Consider the following 16,318-nt stretch of genomic DNA (forward strand, 5'->3'; position numbering starts at 1 on the left):
TGATTACCTAAGCTTTAGACAGAAGAGTGGAGAAGGATATGAGGCAGATCAAGATTTTTCCATATCCTCATCTTTATCAAGATTTTGTGGGACTTCCCTGGTGGCTCAGTGGTTAAGAATACGCCTGCCAGTGCAGGGGACACGGGTTCGAGCCCTGGTCCGGGAAGATCCCACATGCCACGGAGCAACTAAGCCCGTGCGCCACAACTACTAAGCCTGCACTCTAGAGCCCGTGAGCCACAACTAATGAGCCTGCATGCCACAACTACTGAAGCCCATGTGCCTAGAGCCCATGCTCTGCAACAAGCGAAGCCACCACAATGAGAAGCCCCCACTTGCAGCAACTAGAGAAAGCCCTCATGCAGCAATGAAGACCCAATGCAGCCAAAAATTAATTAATTAATTAATTTTAAAAAAAAAGATTTTGTGGGTTTTTTTTTTCCATTTCGTTTGAGAATAGCTTGAAAGCATTTGTCTTGAATGATGTCCTTAATTACGATAAACTTAAAACTATTATATAAGAGAGGGAGGATATACAATTGCATTTTTGACTTTTGGGTTCTGTGACAGCTGTCTTTTATATTTCATCTGTATTTTTTTTTTTTTTTTTGGTGTCCTTTATAGGTGCCCTGTTTGCCGATATTGTCAAACACCAGAGCCAGTAGAAGAAAATAAGTGTTTCGAGTGTGGCGTTCAGGAAGTAAGTGACGAGTGGTGGGGAAGAGTAACGCAGGAGGCTTTAACTGTCTGGGGTTTTCTTCTGCCCAGTGTGGCGTAAATTCTTTTCAGTTCTTTTTGAGACTGATTTTATTTTTTCTTTTTGTCCAGGGTCAGGCAAAAAATATAAATACACTAACTATTTTACTCCTACACAAAATACTTTATGGTTTCATTCTTTGGCCTTTGAAAACGCCTAGACTTTTGTTGATAAATTGTGATTATTTTTTCTTGCTATTTACATAGAGTTCCATAGAATCCAGAGTGAAAAACTAATTGACCCCTAAAAGCATCCTTGCTTGTTGGGTTTTAAACATATTTATTCAGAACTCCTGTAGAAACAACTCTAAACCTCATCCTGTGTCAGGCTCTCCCCTTTCCACCCCAGTGGACCACGTCATGTGTTTTTATGTAACTAATTAAGATCTTACCTCCTTCTCGGCAGAACCTGTGGATTTGTTTAATATGTGGCCACATAGGATGTGGACGGTATGTGAGTCGACACGCCTATAAGCACTTCGAGGAGACCCAGCACACATACGCCATGCAGCTCACCAACCATCGAGTCTGGGACTATGCTGGAGGTGAACACCACTCCCATTTTCTAATTTGGATTCATTCTTTCTGTAAACGTCTCCGTCAGAACCTCTCCCCTTGCTCTCACAGCTTGAAATCTTCCTGACAGCTGTGGCAAACTCCAGTCCTCATGGTGCCCCATAGGGCACTCTTTCCTATGAATGGCCTGCATTGCACAGGATAAAGAGAGTTAATACTTACACTCTGCACTCTCACTCTCTTTTTTTTAATTCAAATGATTTAACCCACTTTTAAAGAAATATTGCAAGGCATTTAATTTGATCTGTAGAAACAAAATTTTGTCAAAGTTAAAGGCTTATGGAGACGCTTTTCATTCTGAAGAAACATGCCTTGGTTGACTCATTGTTTTCTTTAGATAATTATGTCCATCGACTGGTTGCAAGTAAAACAGATGGAAAGATAGTACAGTATGAATGTGAGGGTGATACTTGCCAGGAGGAGAAAATAGATGCCTTACAGTTAGAGGTAAGATATTTTATTAATAATTACTGAATACCTATGTCTACTGCTTTTTACTACTGTAACTTGAAAGGTTGTTTGGGCTTTTAATTTTGCCATATGCCCTGCATGTTAGCTTTTGTTTTAAAGATCTGTATTGCTCTGAAGGATTATAAAAATATTTTTATTCCATCTGATTTTCTTCTTTGAAAATCTAAGTTTCACTGAGCCTTATGACCTTCAGTGTCATGTTCCTAGTTGTCTCAAGTTCAGTATTAGTGTTGTCCTCTATAGCTGTGATAAAGCTGGAAGTTAAGAATCTTCCTGTTGCAGGGGATTCCCTGGTGGTCCAGCGGTTAGGACTCGTGCTTCCACTTCCAGGGGCATGGGTTCGATCCCTCGTTGGGGAACTAAGATCCCACATGCTGACCACGGTGTGGCCAAAAAATAAAAAAAATATATATTCTTGAAAAAAAATGTTATAAAAAAAAAAAAAATCTTCCTGTTGGCCTCACAGTAGCAGTTGGAAATTGAGCAAACTTGGTCAGGATGAGTTAACCCCAATAGCATCTTTCCATGCTGAGAAGCTTTTTCCCATATATTGGGCTGGCTTTTATGAATTGGACCCTTATATAGAGAAAGCCATTTTTAGGGTATTCATATAATTGAGGAAGCAATAAAATTACCACAGTCTTATTTTTCTCATAGCAGTAAACCCCATCTACTATAAAATTGATGTGTAGGGCTTCCCTGGTGGCGCAGTGGTTGAGAATCCGCCTGCCGATGCGGGGGACGTGGGTTCGTGCCCCGGTCCGGGAAGATCCCACATGCCACGGAGCAGCTGGGCCCGTGAGCCATGGCCGCTGAGCCTGCGCGTCCGGAGCCTGTGCTCCGCAACGGGAGAGCCCACAACAGTGAGAGGCCCGTGTACCGCAAAAAAAAAAAAAAAATTGATGTGTAAATTTTATATTAAGGAAGGAAAAGTTTAACATGAGTCCTATTTTATAAGTTTCAAAATGATTACTTAAAAAACAAATATCTTAACCTTGGGAGGAAGTGGACATTTGGAAACTTGCTTATCACTAGACTTTTAAGGTCAGTGGAATGGCCTAAAATAGAGCTGATGTTACCATTAATAAATTGTATTGATGTGAAAAAAATTCATATCTTTTAAAATTATTAATTAATTTTTTAATTTTTATTTTTGGCTGCATTGGGTCTCAGTTGTGGCATGCAGGATCTTTCGTTGCGGCGGGAGGGCTTCTCTTCATTTGTGGTGCTTGGGCTCCAGAGTGTGCGGGCTCAGTAGTTGCAGCACTCGTGGACTTAGTTGCCCCGTGGCATGTGGGATCTTAGTTCCCCGACCAGGGATCGAACCCACGTCGCCTGCATTGGGAGGCAGATTCTTAACCACTGGACCACCAGGGAAGTCCCCCCCCAAAATTCAAATTTTTAATGTTAAGTTTTTAGTAACTCTTCCAAATTAACTACGTTCATTCAGTGAATACTTATTGAGGGTTGCCATCTGTTAGCCACTCTTCCATGTGCTGGGAACTCAGCATTAAATAGACTCCCTGCCCTCATGGAGCATACATTCTAGGGACACACACACATACATTCTTCCAATTGTCCTTTCTTTCTGTTGCTCTTTCATTCTCTTCTCTGGCCTGCAAACATGATTAGATCTCTTCCAGTCTCCTGGAATGGTCCTTCCAGAATGCAGATGTGATCTTGCCACTCCTTGGCTCTTATTTCTCGATATCATACCCCAGAGCCTTCCATAGGCCCCATCTCTCGATACCCTACACCCCAGCCTCATTGGTCTCACTTCATCTCTGAAGCAATTCTAAACATCCGCAGCTCACATCTTGTTAGTTCTCTGGAATCTGTCTCCTCCTCCTGTCTGTCTGTCAGGAGTCTTCTCAAATCTCACCTTCTCTCAGAAGTCCTACCGGATCCTACTGTCATAAGCCACCTATCCTTTCTCTGTAGTTACACAGCACTGTTCATTCATTCATGCACTCAGGCAGCAAACATTTCTTGACATCCATAATGTGCCAGGCACTAGGGGTACAAAAATAAAGATATAATCCTTGCTTTCAAAGAGTTCAGTCCAGTCAAGGAGAGAGGCAGGCAAACTGGTGATTAAGTGCGAATGTTATAAGTGCTGTTAATGATAGGCACAGTGTCGTGGGAGCCGAGAGAGGCAGTTAACCCAGGGCTGGGAGGGGCAGGGACAGCTTCCTGGAGGGGGCAGATGGATGAGCTGAGTTGAGTTACACTTTGATTTAAAACCATGTAGTTCTTGAAGTCAGCTTAAACAGAAAGCTAAGAGTTTTTTTAATTGTACATTTCTCGGTTTGTCCCTATAGATTGTAAGCCCCCAGAGGACCAAAGTGTAATTGTCATCTCTGTGTTCGCCTAGTTTATTGAGTAGAGTGGAACCAAGGTGTAATGTACATTCTGTATGTTCCTGTTAATCTTCTGCAGGTCATTAAAAGTCAGGTTTTAATTGAATTTCAGAGACTGACAACTGTGACTTATGTTTTGTTGTTCATTCTCTGTTTTTGTAGTATTCATATTTACTAACAAGCCAGCTGGAGTCTCAACGAATCTACTGGGAAAACAAGATAGTTCGGATAGAGAAGGACACAGCAGAGGAAGTAAGTTTCTGGTTTGGTGACTGCTGAAATGCCACGTGTTAGGACAGCCTGATGTTGGGTGGGAGAAGGAAGAGTACCGGGAAAAAGTAATCTTAACAGTCTTCTTTCTCAGTCTCATCTGTAGGTAGAGAACTGGTCTACCTCTAAAAAGAAACCTTTGTTAGATGTCAGTTAAATCTCAACAAAGCTGGGGGCTAGTAAGGGGTAGGAAAAAGAAAAGATTTGGAATCAGTTGGCTCACCCTAGTAACCTAACTCTACATCAAGTTTCCAGGGGGAAGTAGTAAACAGCTGACTGGTTATTGTGCTGGAGACTTAGCCCCGGCAGGTTGTATCAGGGAACAAGAAATTGTATACCACAATGAGAATGAAGTTAGTCAAAAAGAGGAAAAGGAAGAGACAGAAATACACTATTGCAAATGTAATCAACTAAGCATAATTTAAAAGGAGAAGGGAAGCAGACATATATTCTCACCTAGGATTAGTAAACCAAGAAGATTTTATTGTGTGCTGAGCCCTACACACAGTTTTATTTTGTGCTGAGCCCTATACTATACTAAGTTAAGAAATAAAATACTTGCTACGTACCTGAAACAAAAGAAACCTTGGACTTAAAGGCTTGGTATTTGGGGGTTGGGATGTTGTTTGTTTGTTAACTTCAGTCAGGTTTGCTAGTGCCTTGTGCAATTCCATTTAAAAAATAGAAGTCTGTGCATGAGGGTTTGTACTTTCAGTCAGCCAGTTGGTTTGTCAGCTTGGGAACAGCTGCTTTGGGGAGCTGAATATGGGCTCCTGAGGCAACAAGATGGTGCTTTGAAACCGAAGGGAATAAAATTAGGCAGAGATGCTGAAGTGGTCACCATGGCACCTTATTGGTCTAGGGCAGTATTCTTGAAAATTTAACAAAATAATGCTTTAAAGAAAAGGCCATTCACTACTTGGATGGATAGAAGAGAAAAGTGATGTGATTTTGGTGGAAACCCGGCCCAGAGTGGCCCAGAGCTCCACCTGCTTGGTTTTCCCTTTGGCTCCAGCATGTACAAGGAACCCTGAGGCTTCCAGACCAGGGACTTTGAAAACCAGTGAGCACCTGAGTGTTCGTGTATAACTAGGGCTCTGGGAACCATTATCAGGACCTAGAGACAATGTTCATAATTCAGTGATTCCCTTAGTGTTAAGTAAAGGCTTAAAAATTTTTTAAAATGATTGACTTAAATGATTATTTTTAAAGTGATTATTTTAATAACTTTGCAAATCCTCACCAGCAACTGGGCCCTCAGATGGGGGGACTGCAGAGCCGGGTTTGGGGCTCACCTCAGTGGTAGCTGGTGTTATCGTGGAGCTTAGCAGGCAGGGCCAAGCTTTCACTTTATGCTGGGCCCATGGGCCCTAGTTTCTGAGTATGCCTACAAATGAGGAGAAATCAGGTTTTTTCATTAAGGCTTAACACCAGCTTTAAAATGATCTTTGGTGAAAAGTTCATGATGAAATTCTTACAGGAACCTTCTAAGCAATGGAAGTGCCTTTCCAGAGGGGCTTCAGGTCACTTGACATACTGTTCTGAATAGGGCCTGATTGGAGTCCATGTGGGAAGGAGGTGCGTCTGATGGCACCCACAAGGCAGAGCAGAGGTCGCTGCCACTTGGTGTCAAGTTTGGGGCTCCCAGGGAGGAGCACTGGCAACTCCATGCAGCCTCACTAATGGGCCTTGCTACGGGTATACCAGCGTGACCACCTCAGGTGCTTTGTGCAGACCCTTGAGAGCTAAGCTCAGGATTCTCTCTGCCTTTTAAGATTCTTTAGGATTAACTGCATTCCCTAACACGTGCCCATGGAAAGCAAGTCGAGGAGCAGGGAAGCTAAAAATGTGAAACTTGTGTCTACTTTTAGGTAGGGATAAAGTAGAGGCAAGGGCAGCCCTAAATAAAAAGCTCGAAAAGGATATTTTGTTTTCTAGTAAAAAATGTCACTTATCCATAAGTTAATCAGTGATGCAAGCCTTTTGTTCCTGCCGCTGTCCTCCTTTTGACCAGTCCTCTGTCCGTTGGCACCTCCAGCAGTAGAGCACATGCAGGGAGAAACAGTAACCGTGCGTTTCACTGGCAGAGATTCTTGGTCATGGGCCTCATAAAAAGTTAATGTGGGGGAGGAGAGGAGTTGAAGATTGAAATTCACTTTGGACTTCAATTATAATACTATTCCAGTCCCCCGATGCCTTAGGTAGTACAATTGCTGTAGTATGTGAGCAGAGTCTGTTCTGGAAAATGAAGCTTATACCCACTTGAAGGTTCATAGTTTTAGTGGGGCCATGTATAAGAGCATAGAGTAGGCCATCAGTACAGGTGCATTCTGCTAAAGGTACCTCTTTTCTTTTTAAACCTCTAGCTCCATATAGAAATTGCTGTTTTTCCAGGTGTGGATTGTGAACTGAGTTTGGTGGCCACAACTGGCACTTTTATTAGACAGCATAGGGTAGATGTCAGAGTGTATCACATTTAATATTGTTTTGTGAAACTTTTGTGTGTGTGTGTGTGTGTGTGTGTGTGTGTGTGTACTGTTTCTTACTGAGGGCTAATGGTCAGAAGTGCTTTTAAAACCACTAATTTAAGGACTTCCCTGGTGGTACAGTAGTTAAGAACCCACCTGCCAATGCAGGGGACACGGGTTCAAGCCCTGGTCTGGGCAAATCCCACATGCTGCGGATCAACTAAGCTTGTGTACCACAACTACTGAGCCTGCGCTCTAGAGCCTGCGAGCCACAACTACTGAGCCTTTGTGCCACAACTACTGAAGCCTGCGTGCCTAGAGCCGATGCTCCGCAACAAGAGAAGCCACCACAATGAGAAGCCTGCACACCGCAACGAAGAGTAGCCCCCGCTCGCCACAACTAGAAAAAGCCCGCACGCAGCAACGAAGACCCAGTGCAGCCAAAAATAAAAATAAATAAATTTTTAAAAAACAAACACTAATTTAAGCCATTGTAACATTTGTCTCTAGCAATATTAGAAACCTTTTTGAGGTTACTAGATATTTTTCATCTTGATTTAAATGTGTTTAGCTTATTGTCTTTAGTGACCAAAACAGACAGTTTGGTTCCTTTTGATGGTCATTTCTATCCTTTCCAATTTCCCTAAACTGACAGGAGTCAGTTTAAGAGGAAATGTCAAAAGGATCTAGTGGTCTTATTTTAAAACAATATTGAGGAGAAAATTAATACCAAATAGAATGAGAGCAATTTGAAAGCTATTTTTATTTTTATGACATAGAGGAACTTTTAGAAATCTCTCTTTAATTGCATGTTCTTCCAAATTGATGACGCTGGCTCTGAAGTTAATTTCTACAAAACAGTTAATTTCTTATTTAAAAAAAGAGGGAGCAGTGCTGTTAGAGACCTGCTAGGTGAGCTGTAGCAAATGTTTAAAAAGAAAGCATTAAAAGTAGTGGCCCTTTTTCTGGCGTGATGGATGTTGCATGCATCATGGATCTCTGCTAAGAGTTTAAATCTTGCCAAGAGGTCAGTTTTCCTTTGCTATAGAGCTTTGGCCTCCCGTATAGAGTTTTAGAACTTGGCTTTGGACCCAGACTTGGGGATCCAATCTTGGACCCATGTCACTCGAGCTGGGTGACCTTGGAGTGTATTGCCTCACCTTTCTCTAAGCCTCAGTTTCTGTAAAAAGTTTACATACCTAAGTCATAGGCTTGTTATAAAGAATAAATGAGATGCTACCTATAAAACACCTAGCCAGGGCCTGGGCCATAGGATTTAAATTCTCAGTCACTTCTGTTTCCTATTATTATTACCTCATGATCCACCTGTCTTCCCGTGTCCTTAGACAGGTGGAGTTGAGGTGTTTCCCAAGTCTGTAGATCTTAACACCTGTGTGAATCCAGTGTCTACATAACTAGACTTCCACACACTCCTTGCTAGGATTGCTGCCATCTGACACATAAGACACCAGAATTTTTAATTTCTCTTAAGTTTTTAAGACAATGTAATTTGAATTCTCTCTATAAATTGCCTTTATATAAACTCAAAATAAGAACTGCTTATGTTCCATATGGCTTCACAGTACATGAGAAAATTAATAGTGAATTTGGATGGAAAACACCAAACAGAATCACCTGTTACAAGTAACTTCAGATTATTTGGATAATACAGTTGTCACTTAAAAGCATGGATTTGAACTGCACAGATCCACTTACATGTGGATTTTCTTCAGTGGATACCTGCTGCAGTACTGCAGGATCCGCAAATGGTTGAATCCACAGATGCAGAACCATGGATACAGAGGGCCGACAATAAAGTTATACTCAGATTTTCGACTTCATGGAGGGTCGAGACCCCACATTGTTCAAGGGTCAACTGTAACTTTTAGAATATGATCTCAAGAGTTAAAAAACAGGGCTTCCCTGGTGGCACAGTGGTTGAGAATCCGCCTGCCGATGCAGGGAACACGGGTTCGTGCCCGGGTCCGGGAAGATCCCACGTGCCGCGGAGCGGCTGGGCCCATGAGCCATGGCCACTGAGCCTGCACATCCGGAGCCTGTGCTCCGCAACGGGAGAGGCCACAACAGTGAGAGGCCCGCGTACCACAAAAAAAAAAAAAAAAAAAAACGAAACAAAACAAGAGTTAAAAAACAGTGGTCAGTTAAGAATTGGAGATTCTGCTCTCCTACACTGTTGATGGGCATGTAAATTGGTACAGTCACTATGGAAGACAGTATGGAGGTTCCTTAAAAAACTAAAAACAGAACTGCCATATGATCCTGCAATCCCACTCCTGGGCATATATTCAGAAAAGACAAAAACTAATTTGAAAAGAAAAATGCACCCCAGTGTTCATAGCAGCACTGTTTACAATAGCTAAGACATGGAAGAAACCTAAATGTCCATCCACAGATAAATGGGGAAAGAAGATGTGGTATATATATGCAATGGAATATTACTCAGCCATAAAAAAGAATGAAATAATGCCATTTGCAGCAACATGGATGGACCTAGAGATTATCAAACTAAATGAAGTAAGTCAGACAGAAAGACAAATATTATATGATATCACTTATATCCAAATCTAAAAAATAATACAAATCTATTTACAAAACACAAACAGACTCACAGACATAGAAAACAAACTTACGTTTACCAAAGGGGAAAGGAAGGGCAGTATGAAATTAACAGATACTACTATATATGAAATAGAAAGCAACAAGGATTTACTATATAACACAGGGAACAATACTCAATGTCTTGTAATAACCTATAATGGAAATAATCTGAAACATATATATATATGAATCACTTTGCTGTACACCTGAAACTAACACAATATTACACAATATCAGCTACACTTCAATTTAAAGAAAAAGAATGGGAGGTTCTGGTCGGGCCTCTGATAAATCATCTCCGGCTCTACAACCTGAAGCTCTTTCTTTACCTTCTGGCAGTTTCACTCAACATTCAGTAGCTCTTGACCCTCTTCATCCTGGTTTAGAGAAATGGTAAGAAAAAAAGGATTTCTCAAAATTTTTATTCCTGTTGCAGAAATTCTTTCAGATAATGGTCTCACCTTTTCCAAGTTTGGTTTGTCAAAGTTAAAGACAGGTAATTGGAAAAAAAAAAAAAAAAATTGTGACGTTAGCCCCAAAGGCCACACAGCTTTGTCTTTGTGAAGTGAAACTGATCTCTGTTTGCTCTTTCAGATTAACAACATGAAGACCAAATTTAAAGAAACAATTGAGAAATGTGATAATTTGGAGCACAGACTAAATGATCTCCTGAAGGAAAAGCAGTCTGTGGAAAGAAAGTAGGTATAACTGGCCTGTTCGTTTAATTAGCTTTTTTATTCTAACAGATTACATAAACAGATAATCTCCTTTATGCCCATGGACACACTCTCATTGTCAAGTGTGTATCACGAAGTTTTCGGGGGCTCTCCCCATATATGGAGCAAACCTACTGTGACTTCCTGTTTACTAAAAACTTCAGCGTTTCATGCCAGATGGATGCCATGTGGAATACAGGACTCTCTCCTGATGTCTGTGCTCATGCTACATGCAAGTATCTTCCATTTTGGCCTGTAGAAAGCAACTTCCTTGTGCCCAGGGTGTCTCTGAGCCATGGTGGCTGGGAAATGGCAGTTAGGAAAGAGATTTACGTTTAAGCTGAAGATGGCATGTGTTCTGGCCTTGGTCGGGAATTACAGGCCAAAGATGTTGAACATGGAGCAAAAAACTCATCAACAACATGGCAAGAACAGACTCTACTACTGTTATTTGGGAAGATAATTGCTACTGATTGAAACAACCTTTCTAGTTTAAGTTATACTTACAAAAATAATTGGATTTTTTTACTCCAGACAAATGGATAAAAAATAAATTTAAGGGGGATAATTGTCCCTTAAGCTTTTTGGTTTTTTTTTTTAAATCTTGGGATAAATTTAGTTTTACAAAAAGGTTGCAAAGATAGTGCAAAGAATTCCCGTATACCTTTCACCTGTTTTCCCTCAATGCAAATAGTTGGATATTTTTAGTCGTGTGTGGGGGGAGATTGGGGGGTAAAATCTATGTAACGTAGATTCTGCCATTTGAAGTATGCAGCTCACAGTGTTGTGCAGGTATGACCGCTGTATGGTTCCAGAATTTTTCATCACCCCAAAAGAAACTTTTCAGCAAAGGTGTTTTTTAACTGCTGTGAAAACAACACTACATTAATGGAAATACAAATCAAAAATTCTCCTATACTTTCAGCACCCTAACAAATTGAACTGTTCCAAAGAATTTAAAAGTTAAAACTGGAAGTTTTCTTTCACCCCCAAATCCTGCTGTCTTGAGGTAACCATTATTAATGGTACCAGTGAATATTTGTTGTTCTAGATCTTTTGCTGTACCTGTGTAAACCTCTCACATACATCTTTTTTCTACAAAATTTGAATAATATTAGGTATTCTATTTGGTAAAATATTCTGTTTTGGAAATTTTTTTTTTTTGTACTGGCACATCTAAATCTATTCTGATCTTTGTAACATCATATGAAGGTCCCATAATAATTTTAACCAGTTCCCCTTGATGGACATGTAAGTTGTTTCAAGTCTCACGCTACTATGAACAATGTTGCAATATGCATCTTTCTGCATTTGTCATTTAGTGCAGTCCTGAGTATATTTACTTTGTAGGATAAGTTCCTGGAAGTAGAATAGCTATGTGAAAGGGCAGGTGAAATTTTGATTTTCATAGATGGTGTCAAGTTGACTTCCAAGGAGTTTGTGCCAGTTTACACTCCAGTACCAGCGTATGGGAGTACCCCCCTTTTCCCACATCTGAGCTCTTTGGCATTCTGATACATAAAAATGGTATCTCAAGTGGTGTTTTAATTTGTCATTCTTTACTTGTGAGTAAGATTGAGCATCAGTAAGGCACTCCCTATTCTTGAAAACTCTTCTCTAGCAAATGCAGTGAGATCAGAGTACTTGACTCTTTAAGAATGTCACTTTTCCTCATAACTTCTTTATCACAGCTATTGTCTCTTAAGCCACCCATGTAAACAAAACAGAGAAGCAGTAGAAGTTTTACCATGAATCACAGCATAGTTTCTGCTATTGAAAATTTTCTGATCCTTAAAAAAAAAAAAAAAAAAAAAAATTGTCCTGAGGCTACACTTGAGTTAACTAGAGCAAAATTCTTGTTTTAGGTAGCTGTTGCAATGGCAGCAAACCCGTCCCCCCTGGCCATGGGAGGGAGGGGTCTGCCCTAAATGGCTTCTGAGGTCATGGCTCCTGTGTTCAATCCCAGAGCAGAAAGGGGACTGTGTCAGCAAATGAAAAACGTGCTTTGTCTTCCTTTGTTTTGTAAAAGGTGCACTCAGCTAAACACGAAAGTGGCCAAACTCACCACAGAGCTCAAAGAGGAGCAGGAAATGAACAAGTGTTTGCGAGCCAACCAAGTCCTCCTGCAGAACAAGCTGAAGGAAGAGGAGAGGGTGTTAAAGGAGACCTGCGACCAGAAGGACCTGCAGATCACTGAGATCCAGGAGCAGCTGCGGGACGTCATGTTCTACCTGGAGACGCAGCAGAAGATCAACCACCTGCCCGCTGAGACCCGGCAGGAGATCCAGGAGGGACAGATCAACATTGCCATGGCCTCGGCCTCAAGCCCCCCGTCTTCAGGGGGCAGCGGGAAGCTGTCCTCCAGGAAGGGCCGCAGCAAGAGGGGCAAGTGACCTTCAGAGAAACGCATGTCCTTGAGACTGTGCTGGGGCCTTCAGCGAAATGTGAGGGTGGACCCTGAATAAGTATAAGTGAGGATCAAGCCGCAGTTGTTCGGATCTTTCATTTGCTAGCGCGTGGTGTAACGAACGTTAGAGGGCTGACAGCTAGTAGAGCTGAGGGAAACGGGCAGTGTTTTCAAAGGTGGCTGCTTTTTTCAACCGTAATAGTTCACTGACCTCAGACGTTCTAATTACCATTTTGCCTTCCTACTTGATAGATGCCCCAACTCTGCTGTGCATTTTTCTGTTGTATTTATTGAGTTGGTGTATTAGACGTTCAGTTCTGGAGTCACTTTAAGAGGTCGAATTTTTTTGTGTCCCCTCAAAGGTAACTATCCTTAAAGCACCAAACCTGCCTGAGGTCATAGCAGCTGCTTGAGAGAGAGGTTCTCCACGGCCACTGAGGATTTATGAAAATTCCCTAGCATTACCATTGGCATCCCTCCCTGCCTCCAGGGAATTGAATAATTGGTCAAATGTTACATGAAAAGAGGCTGGGTCTGTAAACCTGGCACTGGCTTGTCACCAGCAGCCATCTCCTCTTGCTCCAGGCCTAGCCAGGAAAAACAAACAGCCCCGGGCAGACTGAGTGGACCCAGTGTAGGAAAAATGGTGATGTCCCCACTTTGTTTATTTTTGATGCCTCCACAGCTCATTATGTACCTCAGAGAAGGAGGCTAAATGTTTGCTCTGAGACTCAAATCTCAGAATGGATTTCCTAGCATCCAGCAAGAATAAGCAGGCAGATTTATCATCCATGTGAAAAGGCAGAGTGAGGCCTCTGACTGGCTGACTGTATTTTGCTGGGATCAGTATTTTCTGAGTGTTTACAAAAGATTGGGCTGCGTGTTCAGGTTGCGGCTGGAGGGAGCTTGGGCAGATTTTCAATTATGCCTTCAAGGTATATCCAAAAAGCTGCTGCTAAATCCAAAAATGAGAAGTTTAACAGAGGCCCCTTTAAACCAGTCATGTAATGCTTGTGTGGGCCAACAGAGGGGCTGTGTACCTTTTCTAGAAACAGAAAGGTCCAAAAAAAAATTCGTAATGTGTGGTAATTAAGCAAAATTAAAGTAAGACCCGTGTTGGAATTTCGCTTCCAAAAGAGGTAGCTGGGTAGGTTAACAAGACGTAGTGTTAAATGATGGGTTTTCTTTCCTGTTTTTATAATTAGCCAAGGTTTTCAAATTATCACACGTCAGAATTGGTTCTTAGCCTACGATTAGGCCTCATCCTCTTTGACCTAAACATTTTGCACGTTACTTGTTCGCACACCAACTGCGTCACTAACCACCATCCACTTCTGTGGGATGCGCCGCAGCATTTCCCAAAGAACCTTCCCTGTGACTTTGCAACATGAACGCACTCACACATTCTCAATTTTTTCTTAGGGCAAAGCAACTCCCTAAGTCCCCCTTGCACTTATATATACAGATATCCTAAAGCAAGAGTGGGAATGGGAAGCTAACTTAATTCTCTTTCCTATAGAGATTCTATTTTATTTAAAATCTATTTTTACACTAGTTAGAATCCTGCTTTTTTTGGCCAAGTACTTGTCTTGCATGTCTGACCTTGCAGAAGCTGGGGTGGATCGCAGCATACTAATTAAGAGAATTAGAAGTAGTTGACAAAGCTTGCTTGCTCGTTTCTCTGTGATCACCTCCACCAAGCAGCCGTACCACCAGCTGGGAGAAACAGAGATTTTCAGTATAGGTGGGATGAATGCTCTGGAAGGCTGTGCCAGAGGAATGAGCAAATAGGCAAATGTTTCCAAACTACTTGAAGGTTTAAAGAAATGTTCCAGAAAAAACTCTTGTCAAGCTATGTAAAGAAAATGTTTCATTAAACTGGTCAACGAGTCATGTTTGAATTTGACAAAATTACATAAGGTAGAAGCTGTTGGTGTTTCCTACAGGATGGAAATGAACCACTTAACGTATCCATACTACCTTGAACAATGAAACTGCATTAAAATAACCAAACTTTGAAGTGATTCTGCCGCATGTGAAATCTGTGTCTCTCTGGTTGATATTCGCTTGGGAGCTTGTACCTGAATAATCTAAGAAAAAGTAGCTGAACCAGATACGGAATAGGGAAAAACTCTCTGAATTTGGAAGCTTGGGTTAGGAGAAGACCCAGGCACACAATTCTTTTGCAAACTGAAAGCAGTCAATTTGTACACCTGAGACTTTTTACCAGGCCCTACACCGAGCTGAGGTTTTATTTTTGGAAACTGTCATAAATGTGACCTGTTCGGGATCCACCGTGTAAGAAAAAGCACTGAGGCAGCTCCCTGCTCCCTGCTTGCAGGGTGAAGTTATCCTCATCAGGAGGGCTGAGAAAGTGATTTAAACCGTCAGCCAGTAGGATATGGAGACCTTGGCAAATCACAAATGAACAACCTTCTGTCATCACTTGGAAACCCCTCTCCTAGTGCAGTCGGGATACACAAGCTACAAGTACTATCCATAAGATTTGGCTGCTCTGCGCGATGCCACGTGGCTTGGGCTGGTGGCAGATTTTAGTTTGTTATGATAAAGTCCATGGGCTTATCTAAAAATGGAAAGTCACTTTTAAAACATTTGAAGAAAGCTATTTTGTTTTCTCCAGGATAAAGCTGATTTATATCGTGGTCATTCTGCTGTGTTACTTCTTGGCAGTAGAAGGGAATTTTTTTAGGAATTTCTTAAGACCCAGCTCCAGCTCTTCAGTGGTGCCGGGAGGGACATCTCAACTACCCAGAGACCTGGCCGACACCTGAAGCAAGTTTAGGAAGGCACCAAGTGTTCTCTAGCAGACCTCTCTGCTGGCCAGTCTTCATTCTTGCTCGTGAAAATTCCTGAAGTGGGAGTCCTAGAATTCTGTGCAGTGGCTACATCAACAGATGTGGCTTTTAAAGTTAAAATTTTTAAAGGACAGAGTGAAGTCGTAATAGGGATAAAAGCCTTTCCCTTTAGGAGCCCTGAGTTTTACCCCAGAGCCAAAGCCGAGTGTCTCCTCTGTGATGTGAAGTTGATTTCCTCCCCGCAAATGCAGTACTGCGGTCAGCCTGCAGCATGCAAAAAGCATTCTTTGCATCTGTGCATTAGGAAACGTCAGGGAAGTTACATAAGACTTATTTTTTACTTTTTTTAATGGGGGACGAGGAATGTGGCCTCTTCATCCTGATTAATGTCATAATCAACTCCTTTACATCCTCTTTATATTTTTTAAAGGTAGTGGTAACCATTTACCACTTGATGGTAACCCTTCTTCTTGCATCCCTGAAACTCACGTGCCCTCCCCGGAATGCTGTCATTTACGATAGCGGTTTCTATCCGACATGAATTTTGAAAGCTGTACTTCCAGAGGCCAAAACGATTTCAGCATCATTTTAGCTAGTATGCTCTTCATGAACATTGAGTATTCTCTCACTGTAATTCTGAACGCTTACAAGAGCCCGAAAGGGGCTCTGCAGTTGGTTTTTAATCTGGATTTTGAATTCTCAACTGCATTAAAGAAGCCCAGGAAGAGATGAACAATCCGCTGTTTTATACAGGATGACTGTGGTCTTTGGGGCCTCATTTTGAACTGCTTCGGGTCAGAAACTTCTCACTGGAATCAGCTGCAAAATATAGTTTTGGTACTTGGCACGGAGCTGTGCT

General features: G+C 41.7%; 2 protein-coding genes across 3 annotated transcripts in view; one reads left to right on the forward strand and one right to left on the reverse strand.

The window, feature by feature from the left end:
* Positions 1 to 9,869, reverse strand: part of ACAD10 (acyl-CoA dehydrogenase family member 10) — a 68,389-nt gene extending 58,520 nt beyond the window's left edge. For both annotated transcript variants that reach the window (XM_067014725.1, XM_067014722.1), the window contains exon 1: positions 9,850 to 9,869. The gene's annotated coding sequence lies outside the window, so the exon portion shown is untranslated. The remainder of the gene's footprint in view (positions 1 to 9,849) is intronic.
* The window catches only part of BRAP (BRCA1 associated protein), a 31,218-nt gene extending 16,551 nt beyond the window's left edge, over positions 1 to 14,667 (forward strand). The window contains exons 7-12 of the mRNA XM_059040812.2: positions 625 to 700; positions 1,163 to 1,301; positions 1,670 to 1,779; positions 4,326 to 4,415; positions 10,115 to 10,218; positions 12,266 to 14,667. Coding sequence (XP_058896795.1) covers positions 625 to 700; positions 1,163 to 1,301; positions 1,670 to 1,779; positions 4,326 to 4,415; positions 10,115 to 10,218; positions 12,266 to 12,629 — 883 coding nt within the window. The 3' untranslated portion in view covers positions 12,630 to 14,667. The remainder of the gene's footprint in view (positions 1 to 624; positions 701 to 1,162; positions 1,302 to 1,669; positions 1,780 to 4,325; positions 4,416 to 10,114; positions 10,219 to 12,265) is intronic.
* Positions 14,668 to 16,318: the final 1,651 nt, after the last annotated feature.

This window comes from Kogia breviceps, chromosome 15 (assembly GCF_026419965.1).
Source record: "Kogia breviceps isolate mKogBre1 chromosome 15, mKogBre1 haplotype 1, whole genome shotgun sequence".
Taxonomy (NCBI): domain Eukaryota; kingdom Metazoa; phylum Chordata; class Mammalia; order Artiodactyla; family Physeteridae; genus Kogia; species Kogia breviceps.